This window comes from Centropristis striata, chromosome 7, assembly GCF_030273125.1.
Source record: "Centropristis striata isolate RG_2023a ecotype Rhode Island chromosome 7, C.striata_1.0, whole genome shotgun sequence".
Classification (NCBI taxonomy): domain Eukaryota; kingdom Metazoa; phylum Chordata; class Actinopteri; order Perciformes; family Serranidae; genus Centropristis; species Centropristis striata.
In genome coordinates this window covers 38,047,425-38,063,593 of record NC_081523.1, presented here as the reverse complement: position 1 = coordinate 38,063,593, position 16,169 = coordinate 38,047,425, and the positions used below count along the sequence as shown (strand labels likewise).

Sequence of the window (16,169 nt, the reverse complement as noted above, 5' to 3'; positions counted from 1 at the left end):
GGACCAGGCAAAGGAAATAAAGGAAACATTTATTGTGACTTTTTTGAATCTGGCACCCCATTACAAAAAAAACTAAAACTAACACTAAAACTAAGCATTTCCCAAAAAATAAAAACTAATTAAATCTAGCAAACTCACTCTAAACACTTTTTAAAATTAATTAAAACTAACTGAATTTGAAAACACAAAAAATCACAACAAAATTAAAACCAAAACTGATGAAAAATCCAAAACTTTTATAACCTTGTCTCCAAATACAAAATGTGAGATTATTTGGGGGGTGGTGTGGTGGGTTGGGGGTGCCCTCCTTCTATCCAAGCCCCTGCCCCCTTCTCCAGTCTGCGCATGCGCCTGATACAAACTGACCCCTCCTTGCATAGTAAACAAACGTGAACGCCTGTAACTAATAAGATACATGTGTGTAACGCTCTGTAAGGCCTTGAGTGTACATTTTATTACAGGATAGTATATGTAGAGGATTTAAAAAGCACCGTGTCCTGGTTCCATGCTCCACCTGGCCCCGGGCCCCTCCCCCGTCCTCACTTTTCTCAACCCGCTGCCAAAATATGTGAAAGTCAATCCAAGCCTGGCTCTGAGCATGTTATTTAAAACTTGACTCCATCATGGCTGGGGCAGCGCGCGGCGAGGATCCAGCCTTTAATCCGTGAAAAACGACGCTTCCGTGGAGAAACATAGTGAATCTGTCTGTCTCCTGCTCGTCGAGCCTCAGATGTCTCTCCCGGTGGTGCTGCCCGGGTCCTGCTGTCCGGTGATCGGGGCTTCGCAGCTCGTCGAGCCGTCCTACCGGAACCGATCCCGGGGCTTGTCCGCCTCTTCCCGGCTCGCCGGCGGCGGCTCCAGGCTGCTGCTGCCCGGGCGGCCGCTGCTGTCCCTGGGCTTACTGCAGCTGCTGCTCGGCGGCTCCATGGTGGCGCTGTGCTTCGGAGCTCTGTCCCTCAGCAACTCGCCCCCCATCAGGAACTCCTGTCCCTTCTGGGCTGGCTCCTCGGTGAGTGAGCAGTCACTACAGTGTGCATGTAGTTTCATGTTAGATAACTTTATCACGAGCCGTGTAGAACCTGATAATGTAATAAATTCCCGATAATCCGGGCGCAGTAATGTGCTGCCCACTGCTCCTTGCATGGTGTGTTCACCTATGTGTAAAAAAGGATAAAGGGTTAAATGCAGAGGTTGAGTTTCCCCATTGTGGGATTAATAAAGTAGTCTTCTTCTTCTAATGTAATAACCCGATAATGTAATAAAAATCTGCACTTGATTCCATTGAAAATGTAATAAAACCTGATAATGTAATAACCCCGATAATGTAATAACCCTGATAATGTCATAAAAATCTGCACTTGAGTCCACTGAAAATTTAATAAAACTTCCCGATAATGTAATAAAGTGCATTTCCCAATAATGTAATACACATTTTTACCAATAATTTAATAAAGTATAACATTAATGGGAGTGTAGAACCTGATAAGGTAATAATTTCCCGATAATGTGATAACCCCGATAATGTAATAAAAATCTGCACTTGAGTCCACTGAAAATGTAATAAAACCTGATAATGTAATAACTTCCCGATAATGTAATAACCCCGATAATGTAATAAAAATCTGCACTTGAGTCCACTGAAAATGTAATAAAACCTGATAATGTAATAACTTCCCGATAATGTAATAACCCCGATAATGTAATAAAAATCTGCACTTCAGTCCATTGAAAATGTAATAAAACCTGATAATGTAATAACTTCCCGATAATGTAATAAAGTGCATTTCCCAATAATGTAAAACTTTTTTTTTTACCAATAATGTAATAAAGTATAACATAAATTCCCGATAATTTGTTAACCCCGATAATGTAATAAAAATCTGCACTTCAGTCCATTGAAAATGTAATAAAACCTGATAATGTAATAACTTCCCGATAATGTAATAAAGTGCATTTCCCAATAATGTAATACACTTTTACCAATAATGTAATAAAGTATAACATTAATGGGAGTGTAGAACCTGATAATGTAATAAATTCCCGATAATGTAATAACCCTGATAATGTAATAAAAATCTGCACTTGAGTCCATTGAAAATGTGATAAAACCTGATAATGTAATACCTTCCCAATAATGTAATAACCCCGATAATGTAATAAATATCCGCACTTGAGTCCATTGAAAATGCAATAAAACCTGATAATGTTATAACTTCCCGATAATGTAATACCCCGATAATGTAATAAAAATCTGCACTTCGGTCCATTGAAAATGTAATGAAACCTGATAATGTAATAACTTCCCGATAATGTAATAAAGTGCATTTCCCAATAATGTAATACACTTTTTACCAATAATGCAATAAAGTATAACATTAATGGGAGTGTAGAACCTGATAATGTAATAAATTCCCGATAATGTAATAACCCCGATAATGTAATAAAAATCTGCACTTGAGTCCACTGAAAATGTAATAAAACCTGATAATGTAATAACTTCCAGATAATGTAATAACCCCGATAATGTAATAAAAATCTGCACTTCAGTCCATTGAAAATGTAATAAAACCTGATAATGTAATAACTTCCCGATAATGTAATAAAGTGCATTTCCCAATAATGTAAAACACTTTTTTTACCAATAATGTAATAAAGTATAACATAAATTCCTGATAATGTGATAACCCCGATAATGTAATAAAAAATCTGCACTTGAGTCCATTGAAAATAATAAAACCTGATAATGTAATAACTTCCCGATAATGTAATAAAGTTAATTTCCCAATAATGTAATACACTTTTTTACCAATAATGTAATAAAGTATAACATTAATGGGAGGTTATTACATTATCAGGTTAGCCTTCATTTGACCCGTTCATCCGTTTTTCACAAACGAGGTATCCATGACACACGAATGTATTGAACAGCTTCTTGAAATCTAAAGGTGCTTGGTGTTATACTTTATTACATTATTGGTTAAAAAAAGTGTAACAGTCGGTAAACAAAAATGTTTTTTCAATTCTAGTTTATGTTATTTCGGTGTCCATACAGTTTACAGAGACGCTTTAAGTTTGACTTACTGTTTACAGTAGTTGTGCAGTAGTTTCTGTTTGTGAGTGATTAGACAACCTGCAGTTTGACTTGTAGCCACTATTGTTAGGCTTGACACCCGGCTTGAGACTTGTGGTTGGACTTCCTCAACATCACTCAAAGACGTGAAAGACTTGTAGCTTGAATTTCAAGTTAACTATGAAGACTTGAAACCTGACTTGTGACTGATGGAGACAGATTCTGTGCCTGTTGAGAAATGCATTGAGGAAACCTTTAAAATTAAATTATCTGACTCCAACACAAAAACCTCACCTATTTCTCTGCGCTGATCGTTTGATGGGGAATGATGAGCAGGAGACGTCTGAGTTCTCAGTTTAACTTCATTTTATGTGCAGTTTACAGAGTCTCTGGGTTCAAACTACACTTCCCTGATTATAAAAAGGCTGATCAGTTCATGAAGTCTGGACCAAGTATAATTTCCCTAAAACCCAGTTTTATAGCCTAACTAAGTTTACTAAGAATGTAGGTAGATCTCTCCAGAAGGTTCCTCCTCTCGATCTGATTTGTCAGTTTAATCAATACGTGGAGACGTCATGTCACCAAGCAGAGAAGACAGTTATCTTTCTGCTCAGCACATCATGTCTGTTTCGTTTCGTATCTGTTTTTTTCGGTCAATACATGTCATCAAAACAGAAGCAACAAACCAGAAAAAAACAACATTAATCAAAGTAAACAACATGTAAACAGAGAGAGAAAAGGCTGAAGCAGCTTATTACGCCTACCCTGTTACAACTCAAGTAAATTTCAAAATTAGAAATGCACAATCTGTTATTTATCAACAAAAGAAATAAGCAGTCACAAAAGAGAGAAAAGAAAGAAGCTTCTTACTCATTACTCTAACTTATATAAATGAATCATCCTATTTTTAACTATTTTTTTGAATAAGTTAATGGTATTGCAAGTTTTCAAGTCTTTCTCCAATTTGTTCCATAAATTAACGGCTGTTACCGTGGTGCATCGTGATTTGGTGTTGGTTCTGGTTTTTAACTTTGTAAATATACACTCCCCTCTGAAATGATAATGGCTTTGTCTTAGATTGAACTTTTTTTTAAATACAGTCAGGCAGCATGTTGTTGTTAATTTTGAACATAATCTGTGACTTGACCTGTTAACAAAACTTTCCAAACACAAACTCCTGCCTTGATATGACCTGCAGAGATATTATTGGAGACACAGATTTTGCAACAAACAATAAAATATAAAACATAAAGTAGGGCAGAGGAAGTTTAAGCAGCTGGAGTCAATTTATTATATAGTTTAAATGTTATGAGGCTGAACCCGTCTAATTTCTCTGAACCCATTTTATAGCCTAACAAAGTTTACTAAGAATGTAGGTAGATCTCTTCCAGAAGTCGCCTCCTTTCAATCCGCTGATTTGTCAGTTTATTCAATACGTGGACACGTCATGTCACCAAGCAGAGAAGACAGTTATCTTTCTGCTCAGCACATCATGTCTGTGACCTGACCTGTTAACAAAACTCTCAAAACACAAACTCCTGCCTTTTTGCACATAAAATATATATTTTTGTGATAATAGAATCTTACTCTAATTAGGGCAGAGAAAGTTTAAGCAGATGGAGTAAATGTATTTAGTTTACCAATAGTTTAACAACAATATTACCACATGAGCATCTTGCATGATTAATCTATCAATGCACAGAGAGGGCACACACACACATATAGTGAATTACACACACATAGATAGTGACCTACGTCGACAGAGATAGAATAATAGATTATTCTAACATGGTCAACACAGTCGCTATCTGCTGACCCTGTGAAATAAACAATACATGGAATCGTCACCTAAATGATTCAGCTAGAAGAGTGATAATTACCCTTTTCCAATGCTAACTCCTCATAAAACCAGTATTGCTTTCATTTGAACACATTAAACAAGATATTAATGCAGGACAGATGTGTGTTATTTCACTTCTGATGGCTAAACACATCAGAGGAAGATGGCAAACAAATCTAATCTCCCAAAACTGAATTTATTAGTGACTTAGTGACTTATAATCACTGGTTAAATAATATAATATGGCATAAAATAGGGCTGGGCGATATATATCAATATAAAAAAATATATCGATATATTTTTAAAATTATATGGAATTAGACCATATTGCATATTTCGATATAGTTAAAAAAAAATGTCTTTATTAGGGCCTCGGGGCAGTCGCACCGAGCACTGGTCCCATACAGCAATAGCTGTAGGGACCAGTTATACTGGTCAGTTCAGTATCAGTATAACAGTTACACTGTTATACTGTGGATTTCTTCTTATTCCTCTTCCGGACGCAATTTCGTCCCGCTACTAGCTGGGACCCGCTACAAATTATATATCAAAACGTGCGGTTTGATCGGGATCGGTGTGCTATTACTTTTCTCTACGGAATATGAATTTTTCGCGACGTAAGTTGCGAAAAACTGCCCAAAATTTTGCATTGAAATGAATGGGACGGCCGAAAGAAAATGAGCAAAAAAGAACATTAATTGAAGATTTTCAGACGTCTACTTCTCCGGCATAATTTCACCTAGAGACTCCATTTAAACTTTAAACAGTAGACACAAGTCTTGTGTATTGGTGTATTAATCCACGTTTCGATAGGTCATATGGTTTTTTATCAATCCCTGTTCAATGACCATGATAATTTTTGGAGAAATTCTGAGATTATAATGGGTGTGTATTGCACGGAATGTTCGTGTCAGAGTGTGTGATGTCATCGCTCAGAGTGTAGAGGGAGAGGTAAAACTGTCAAAAAATAAATTTGAAAACTGCACTCCAGGCCGCAAATTCCACTCTACAGAAATAATTTATACATAGAAACGTAGGAAAATTTGTGTTCTCACTCACAATCCTCTGGTAAAGCTGTCAGAGTTATAGTTTGGGCGTACGACGCAAAGATGCGCCAACAAAACCACCAACAGCCTCATTGGGTCCCATATTAAAAACGCAGGAAGATTTAGGAAAAAGTGAGATTTAACTGTTTTTTTAAGATCGCTCTAACAAAGCTATTTTTTCGTTTTTCTTAAAAAAAAAACATATGTAGAGGTTCAGGAAGAACTCAGGACGCTCAAAGTGAAGTCGGATCAATGATAGGTATTATGGTTTTGCCAAAAATGCTTTCTGTTCGAGGCCAGAAATTTCACTCTGCCCACCTCTGGCTGCTTTCACTCTGCCAGAAGATTCCACAGCTGTTAATTCCGTTGATTGCTCTGCTCTGATTGGTCGACCCCAACGCTTTGATGTTTTGATGTGATTACAGTTACAGATACACGCACGCACACACACACACACACACTGGTCATTTAATGTAATAACAGTTAAAGATACACGCACGCACACACACACTGGTCATTTAATGTAATAACAGTTAAAGATACACGCACGCACACACACACACTGGTCATTTAATGTAATAACAGTTAAAGATACACGCACGCACACACACACTGGTCATTTAATGTAATAACAGTTAAAGATACACGCACGCACACACACACACACACACACACATATGCGCGCGTAAGCGCGCACACTCCTCCAGATACAAATGTTTCACACACACACATTTTGAGGTTAAAGGGCATAGGTTGCTGTATAAATAAATACTTGAAAAGGAATAGTATCATAACATTACTAGTATTAATTGTTTGAAATCTCTGAAGAATCTCATCATAGTGTACACACACCGGCAGTAGCCCCCGTGGCCCTTTCAAAATTTCCCCCAGAGGAAATTTTCTAGTATATAAATGCCGCCCTTACTAGGGTTTGTTATATTTTGGTCTTTTGTAATGTTCATTATTCTTTTCTCATATCAATATATTTGTTTCAGAGAAAGCTTGGCCAACGTTATTTAATAGGCTATTTTTATTCAATTTTTTTTTTTAAATGTGCACTTTATGGACCTTTGATTTTAAAAAAGGTACTCCTGTTGTTAGACAGTATTTATGTTCAATTAAATAAACGGTTTCAATAAAACTACTTGTGACATGTCATATTTGACATGACAAGTCAGAAGCATATATATATTAGGGTTGTCACGATACAAACATTTTCAACTCGATACCGATACTCTATTATATATAATATTCGATACTCTATACCATTTTCGATACCACAAGGATAAAAACAAAGACCCCAAAATTTAACACAAATATTTTTATTAACAAGAAAAATGCAACATGTAAAAATTAACAGAACCACAGGTTAAATATTTATAATTAAAAACAGTTGTGCAAAAAGAAACTGCAACTATGATAACAAGCTTCAGGTCTGAGGTAGTGAAAAAAATAAATAAATACAATAAACAATAACAATTAGAACAATATTAACAATATATATATATATATATATATATATATATATATATATATATATATATACACTACCGGTCAAAAAGTTTTAGAACACCCCAATTTTTCCATTTTTTTATTGAAATTCAAGCAGTTCAAGTCAAATGAACAGCTTGAAAGGGTACAAAGGTAAGTGGTGAACTGCCAGAGGTAAATAAAAAAAGGTAAGGTTAACCAAAACTGAAAAATAATGTACATTTCAGAATTATACAAGTAGGCCTTTTTCAGGGAACAAGAAATGGGTTAACAACTTAACTCTATGGTGTCTTGGGCTATTTTGAATTCTTTTCATGTCTTTGTAAGTCATTTTGTGTCTTTTTTTAGTCATTTTGTGACTTTTGGTGTCTTTTTTTGGTCATTTTTTTGTCTTTTTTTAGTCCTTTAGTCCAACATAAAATGTGATTTTGAATCTTTTTTTTACTTTCAAAACACTATCATGCTCAATAAAGAATTTAAATGTTGCAAATGTGCATTCATTTCAGAGTACACTGAGACATTAAACTGCATCATTTTCAATTAAATTCTGGAAAAGTTGGTGTGTTCTAAAACTTTTGACCAGTAGTGTATATATATATACAGATATCATAGTTATGTCACTGAATTTCCCCTCGGGGATAAATGAAGTAATTTTGATTTTATTTCAATTTGGTTTGACTTTGACTGAACATTTGCTTTCAGTTTGCGATAAAAATATCGGGATATGACTTTTGGTCCATATCGCCCAGCCCTAGCATAAAATACAAATCACCTGTCCATGGTATATAAAACATTCTTGTTTGAAGAGAGAGCTGGTAAAGTCCCCCCGTGTGGCCGCCTGGTCCTCCTCTCTAACAACATGTCCTCCTGCTGCTCCTCCAGCCTTTGGAGAAGATTAAATTCCCTTACCTCCTGCAGAGAATCCCCTCTCTGCTCGTATTATGTATCTCCGTCAATTCAAAGCTATTAAAGGATAAAGCCTATCACTGTCCACAGCAGCTCTCTGCTGCAGCATTCCTGTGTTTCACACCGAGTGTTACACTGGACAGCATGTGTGTTGTGATACAGTCAGGCACTGATTTATTGGCTCTGCAGTATGTTGTAAGTTGGACTGTGTCATGGAGTTCAAACGGTTCAAACATACCACAGTGAAAATATGCAGCAGAGAGAGGAGGAAGCTCTACATCTGTAGTAGTGGAGGCTAAAATAGTAGTACAGTTTTCATCGAAATTGAGCTATAACAAAAATTGAACTATGTAATAAATTGCAGTAACTACAAAATCCAACTCTAAACCAAGCAGTAATTGCACTTACCACGGTCTGCTTTGGATATATATACTAATTTAAGCATAAAAATAATAGAAATTATAACTTTATTTGAAAGGGAAATTATTATCTAGATAGTGATGAAGTAAAAAAGTGAGATAAAATTATATTAAGACTAAAATATAACATTTCTTTATAATACTAAGTCTAAAATACACAAATCTTTGAATAGAGTTGTTAAATACTTAAATGCACTTATAACGAAATCAATTTGAAAATGTTTATTCACTGGAAACAAAATATAAAAGCTGAAAGAAGAAAACAACATTGTAGTTACTGAGAGTGCAGACTGAACAATTGCTCTCACTTTGCAATAAAAATATCGGGATATATATGGTATATAGATATTCAGCCTCAATATATCGAGATATGACTTTTGGTCCATATCGCCCAGCCCTAGCTAGAATATTAGGCGTAATGAATTGCTTCACATGTGCTCCATTGCTCTTTCCAAACTCTCAGCTCCTGAACACATTCAGTCATTTTGATTGATTTACGTCTAAGTAAAACATAATCCAGTGATTATACCTGGTATATACAGTGGTTCTCTTTCATTCATAAACTGTTCATTAATTCTATTCACTCAACACAATTATAATTTATTTGTATCTTACTAGATATTAATTGTGTGGATAATAACTAAGTCCAATAAGCCTATTATTTATATAGAAGTTGATGATGTGCTTCTATGTGTATGAAACATTATAGTCCCTGCACCATGAGTCAAGAGGCTCAGTAGCATCTTTCAGGAATGAAACACAGTCTGCCACTGTCACCCCTCTCATAAATCACACAGCAAACATCTCAGACATCAAAAGCTAAATGCCTGTTACTCCTCTTTCCTTTCTTTCCAAGACACTACAACACTCTGTTTTTAACCAACTGCTGCTAACCTGCCACAAAACAACCTCTTCAACTCCCACCAGTCTGGTTTTAAAGCCATCGCTCAACTGAGAGAGTCCTTCTTGAGGGCTGTTTCCACTACCGGGCAATACCCGGAATGAGGCGGGTCTCACTCGCCGAAGCGCCCCTAATTTTCTCCCCTGAAAACAGCCTGGTTACGGATTGGATAGATCGCTGAGCAGGATGTGACGTAGTACTCTACACCAGTAGTTCTCAACCTTTTTGAGTCGCGACCCCCAATTTAACATGCATGTTGTCCGTGACCACCGCTCACTGAACAGAATATCACACGCACAGTTCAGATCACCCAAAAAAGAAACAAAATGACCAAAAAAGACACAAAATGACCAGAAAAGACACAAAATGACCAAAAAAGACACAAAATGACCAAAGAAAGACACAAAATGACCCAAAAGAAGAAACAATATTACCAAAAAAGACACAAATTGACCACAAAATGATCAAAAAAAGACACAAAATAACCAAAAAAGACACAAATTGACCACAAAATGATCAAAAAAAGACACAAAATGACCAAAAAAGACACAAAATTGCAAAATAACCCACACAAAATGACCAAAAAAAACCCATTAAGTGACCAAAAAGAGTACCACACATTAACACACGAACACTTAAACACAGTGGAGACAGAGCTGACTTACAAAATGATTTGGCGACCCCCAGAAATCATCTCGCAACCCCAATTGGGGTCCCGACCCCAAGGTTGAGAATAGCTGCTCTACACGACAACAACACGCGCCATTTGTAAAAGCCAGCGAAGCAGTGTTGCCAACTTAGCGACTTTGTTGCTATAATTAGCAACTTTTCAGCTCTTCTTAACGAGCTGCGGGGGCTCATTAAGAAGAGTAAGAATGAGTCGAAGCGGCATGTTCCTCCTGCAGCAGTCTCTCCCAGCTGCAATCACAGAGCCGGCTAACAGTTAGCTCTGTAGCAGTACAGTGTGTATGTGCTGCTTCTGCAGGAGGTGTTCACTTAGCGATCTCTGTTTGTTTACAACAAGCACTGGACACTCCGGTTAATTCACGATCACTATGAATATGATCAGCGGAGAAGCTGTGCATAATTAGCCATGCTGCTTTGTTTATGATCAGCTGCTGACGTTGTGCAAAGTTAGCGATGGCGTCCACAGTTGCAGTTACGATCGAAAACCATACGTCACCTCCAGAGTCTCTAAATCCCTCTGGGGGCCTTTTTCCTACCTGACAAGTCGCTCCTACCAGGTGACATCAGTGGCGTGCCATAGCTTTTCGCCTTTTCAGTGGGACTATGGCCTTATAAGTTGCTCTGTGTGTTTGGCTGATAGACTATAATTCAGGATTTCAGGAATATATAAGACAGTACCTTAGACGTTTTCGTAATCTTGCAATTTCTGGCGTTGCTACAGTGTTATCTGGTCTGACCATATAAAAGCCGGCAAGCATGGTCAAGTAGCCTCCTAATTATGTATGATTTATCTGAGGGTAACAACTGAAATGAATACACACACACACAACAATAATGAAATAAATTTTTCATTAAAATTAGGGCTGTCAATCGATTAAAATATTTAATTGCGATTAATCGCAAGTTAATCGCTCATTTTTTAATCTGTTTTAAATGTACCTTAACAGGATTTTTTTCAAGTTTTTAAAACTCTTATCAACACAGGAGTGGACACACATGTCCTGCCTCCCACTTCCTGTCTCCTGCCATCACCTATAACAGTAGCTGAAACAATAACAATGTACTTTTCAATGTTCTTTTTACGAGGGAACACTGGTTTTTATTCAAGCGCTGTTCCAGAAAGTGCAAAACAGTTCACTGTTTGCTCCTTTTAAGGTGAAGGGAAGAAAAACATGGGGAGAAAACACAAATGAGGTTTTTAAAAGTAAAGCAATAAATGGTTTAATTGCAGAGTTTGTGTTCTAATGCTTTAATGATGTTTGTATTACATTGTGTTGGATGTGTGCATGTGTATGTGTTTTTATAGTTCTGACGTGAACATATTTTTCTCCCTGTGTTTCTAGGTCATTCTGTCAGGCATTGTCGGCCTCACAACATGGAGGAGGCCCATGCTGTTACTGGTAAGAGATACAGTCTGTCAATCAAGCACTGATTGCATTAATTACAGTCTTGTCTGGTTAATGTAATCCAATCACCTCGAGACCAGAGAGCAGCCATGTTTCACAGAGCCAACACTGTCCCGCCACTGATTGGGAGTACTGTAAGAGTACCAACTCTGTACTCTGTACTTTTAGGGTACCAACTGAATTGTGTTATGCCCCAGCCTAGGGGGCCTAGAGCACAACATGAAAAGGCCCCATCTTCCCCATCTCCCAAGTAGCCACAAACAAAGATAAGTTTGAAGAATGGGTAAATATTTATTTACAAAGAGAACTTAGGTAAATACAAATATTCTTCAACTTAGGGGTGGACTAAAGCCAAAATAACAAACAAAACAATCCTATCTTAAAAATAAGAAATTTACCTGAAAACCAAAAGATACAAAATCTTACCTCCCTACCTACTTAAACAAGAGAAAACGAGAAACAAAACCTGGCAACCCACCCGTACTGCTCAAAACAAGGGAATTAAGTCCAAAACCACAAGTTAACTCAAAAGGTGTGAACCGGTTGGGAGAAGAGGAGGATGAGGAAAAAACCTGCTGCCACCGACGGCCGCCATCTTGGCTCCATTTAAACCAGGTGGTTCCGGCTGCAGCCAATCCCAGCCCTGGAAACTCTCCACCAATAACACCACGGCTATGGCACACTCCAATCTGCATACAAAAAAGAAAAAGAAAAACACAGGGCACACATACAAATGCAGTTTGCTAAACAATACCTATAATATGACCACAGTCATAACAATTGCCTCAGTACTACTGAGTACTAGGGGTGTGACGATACTCTCAGCTCACGAGACGAGACACGATACGATATTGGGTTCACGAGAGCGAGACGAGGCGAGATTTTAAGAAAACTACAATGACACAATATATGACTTGACCAACAGACTTTTATTTAACCGATTTTGAAATGTTTTATTATAACTCTTTACATGCATGATGTAAGCATGAGCTTTTTAATAAACTTATTTTTCCACAAATTGAAACTAAAACTTAAACTTATAAAAGTTAAATTAAAATAAATAAAATTAAATATTTATTTCTTTTTTTCAAGTGCAAACGATATAAGCCGTGTTTCCTTTAGAGGGAAGAATGGCCACCGGGAAAGTCTCAGGCCACGCCCCCTCTAATGTCCGCTCACTCTGCGTGTCTCATAACAAAAAGGCCCCAGAGGGATTTAGAGACTCCAGAGGTGACGTATAGTTTTCGATCGTTGCGTAATTGATTAGCAACAGTTTCGAGCGCGATCACATAAGAGATGGATTAAACACGGGAGAAGCAACTGTGGCCGCCTTTGCTAACTGTGCACAACATCAGCAGCTGATCATAAACAAAGCAGCATGGCTAATTATGCACAGCATCTCTGCTGATCATAAACATATCGATCTTGAAATAACAGGCATCGCTAACTGTGCACAGATGACGTTTCTGAGGAAGATTGGAGTCTCAGTCAAAACAGTCAAGCAGTTAAAGAAACATCTCCTTGTAAAGTAAAATGCATCAATCTCGTGCTCTTTGAGAGCTAAATGAGAGCAATCACCTCACAGAACATTTTTCACAGTCGGGAGATACCGTATTATAGAATCTTTGTTATCCTATTCTGCGTCAACACAACGCCATACTGCGGCACACAACGGCAACACAACGCCAAATAACTTTATATTATGAATAGTGTAAAATATACTTTCAGTAGCTTGAAATGTGACGTGAGTGTTTCCTGTGACTGCTTCACAATAAAAGCCACCTTGTTGTTCTCAAGTTGAGTCTTAAAGGGAACGCAGCTGTTGTAGGGAATGCTATGTTAGCATTAGCCGTGTTTCCACCGGGGAAAGTCTCAGGCCACGCCCTCTCTAAAGTCCGCTCACTCTGTGTGTCTCCACTACTAGTTAGCCCCCAGAGGGATTTAGAGACTCTGGAGGTGACGTTTGGTTTTCACCATCGCTAACTGTGCACAACGTCAGCAGCTGAAAGCAGCATGGCTAATTATGCACAGCGTATCATAAACATAGTGATTGTGAATTAACAGCATCGCTAACTGTGTCCGGTGCTTGTTGTAAACAAACTTACACACTGTACTGCTACAAAGCTAACTGTAGCTAACTGCTGCTAACGGAGACTCTTCTTAAGAAGAGTAAGGAGTCGCTGGATTTGTCTCCAGTCACTTTCATGAAAAATAGTCGCTAAAGGGCTCTGAAAAGTCACTAAATTTAGCAACAAAGTCTCTAAGTTGGGAACACTGCTTCGTCGGCTTTTACAAATGGCGTGCGTTGTTGTCGTGTAGAGTATTACATCACATCCTGCTTAGCGATCTATCCAATCAGTAACCAGGCTGTTTTCAAGGGAGAAAAAAGACCCTGCTCTTCTACAGGGACTAAAAATGCCCGGACAGCTCTTATTCAAATGTCCGGACTGCTCGTATTCAAATTAGGGGCGTTTTCGGCGAGTGAGACCCGCCTCATTCCGGGTATTGCCCGGTAGTGGAAACAGCCCTGATAGCAGTAACCAAATGCACCTCTGGGAGGTTTGGTTGGTCTGTTATGACCGACTATCTCACCTGTTAACCTGCTCTCTGTGGTCACCCTCACTGGGTTTTGAAGCATTTAACATATAGTTGTTCTCATTTATATTCTTTTCTTCCTTGTGATGAAACAGCATAGCTTTTGGGGGAGAAAGATGTTTTAATGTTGTGGGAGGACTGAAACAGAGAGTAGAAATGCATTAAAATAATCTAACCGGCTTAACGTGGATAGAGGACGGCTAGAAAACTGAGTAACCAGTCAGCTGTTCACATCCAACAGATTAAAGACTTCCCTGCAGAATGTTGGTGCTGGGCTTGTGAGGACCCGTTTAAAACCTGTCCGTCCACTCAGGCTTCAGCACTAAAGGGACATTTCCAACGTTTCTTTAAAAACATTCTTTTTTTCTCTTTTTCAGTACTAAAATATGTTCACAATTGAAGGATTTGAAAATTTGTGTTTTCATGTGGACTAGGCTCTAATCTAAAGTCATGTCATGTGTGTCTGCATGGTCTGGACCACGCTACATTACTGTCTCTCACCATTTATTTACATCATGTTTATTACAGCTACAGTTGGTAACTTTATATGAATAAGTTCCTATCATATTTGTTGAATCTGTCACTATATCCGGGTCGTAACAACCAATCAGAGCAGAGTGGGCTCCAACGCAGCTCTCAGAAATATACACAACCATAAAGTTGGAATAAAATATATTTTTTTACCTCTTCCCATGAAATGCTTGTGACAATGTGATCTGTGATATGTGGTCTTCTCAAAACTTTATTAACCCTTTGATGCACAACATATAAACACCTTCTAATGCACAACATGGGTCAAAAATTACCAACATTCATTCCCCATGTTATTTCATGCTGGCTGTGTGTTTGAATATCTTTTTTTTATTACAACATATCAGTATATCCATTTTTCCTTTCATACTTTATGAAGAAAAATAGTTTTTGTATCATTACATCAAGTTTACACACATGGGTCAAAAATGACCTTGTGCATTAGAAGCGTAGTGATACAAAAAGTGATACACTAAATTAACAATTTGAGTATATGTGTAACTATGTTTGTCTTATTTTGAAGGTTTAACTTTAAAAGAGTTGTTAGAACCACCAGATTACATTGGAAAATCACATATTTTAACATTTGAGACTTATTAGAGCCACCAAATAATAGTTTCCATTGGAAAAACACAAATTTAACAAAATAGGATAGTTCATATTTGTGTCTTTTTTGTCAGGTTTTAAATTGGTGACAACATATAAACACCTTCTAATGCACAACATGGGTCAAAAATGACCTTGTACATTAGAAGCGTAGTGATAGAAAAAGGGTTTTTATTCAAAAAGTCAGAAATGAAAACAAAAAATGAGGATGTATGATGATCAAAAACAAATTATTTGAGGAAAACCTGCAATACTGAATGATGAAATTAAGTTATTGCAAAGATATAGAATATAAAAACTTAGTCGGGTCACTTTTTGTGCATCACAGGGTTAATCATTCTCTTCCAAACATTTCACAATGAGAATGAAATCACAGTTAATAGAGGTTTGTGTCTGAAAACAAAATGATTCCAACTTTATAGGCGACCGTGTATTTTGGTGACTGTTAAGCTGTAAAATCTGAAATTTTGGGTCCCTGCCACCACACAATGTCAGCAGATGAGGGCCAGTTACCAGCTTTAGCTTTAAATCTTTTTTACAGAATATATCCATGATAATCCATCTTCCCTTTCTTTTTCACCCACTCCCCTCTCCCCATCCCTCCATCTCCAGGTCAATGTGTTTGTCCTGCTGTCTGTGGTGTGTGTGCTCCTTAATCTGGCTGGATTCAT

At 37.5% G+C, this 16,169-nt stretch overlaps 1 protein-coding gene across 1 annotated transcript in view; it reads left to right on the top strand.

Moving 5' to 3' along the window:
* Nucleotides 1–270: 270 nt before the first annotated feature.
* The window catches only part of fam189a2 (family with sequence similarity 189 member A2), a 33,500-nt gene continuing 17,601 nt past the window's right edge, over nt 271–16,169 (top strand). Inside the window, exons 1-3 of the mRNA XM_059338025.1 lie at nt 271–1,009; nt 11,704–11,760; nt 16,111–16,169. The exon at nt 16,111–16,169 is cut by the window's right edge and continues 52 nt beyond it. Of these exons, the coding sequence (XP_059194008.1) occupies nt 731–1,009; nt 11,704–11,760; nt 16,111–16,169 (395 nt within the window). The 5' untranslated portion in view covers nt 271–730. The remainder of the gene's footprint in view (nt 1,010–11,703; nt 11,761–16,110) is intronic.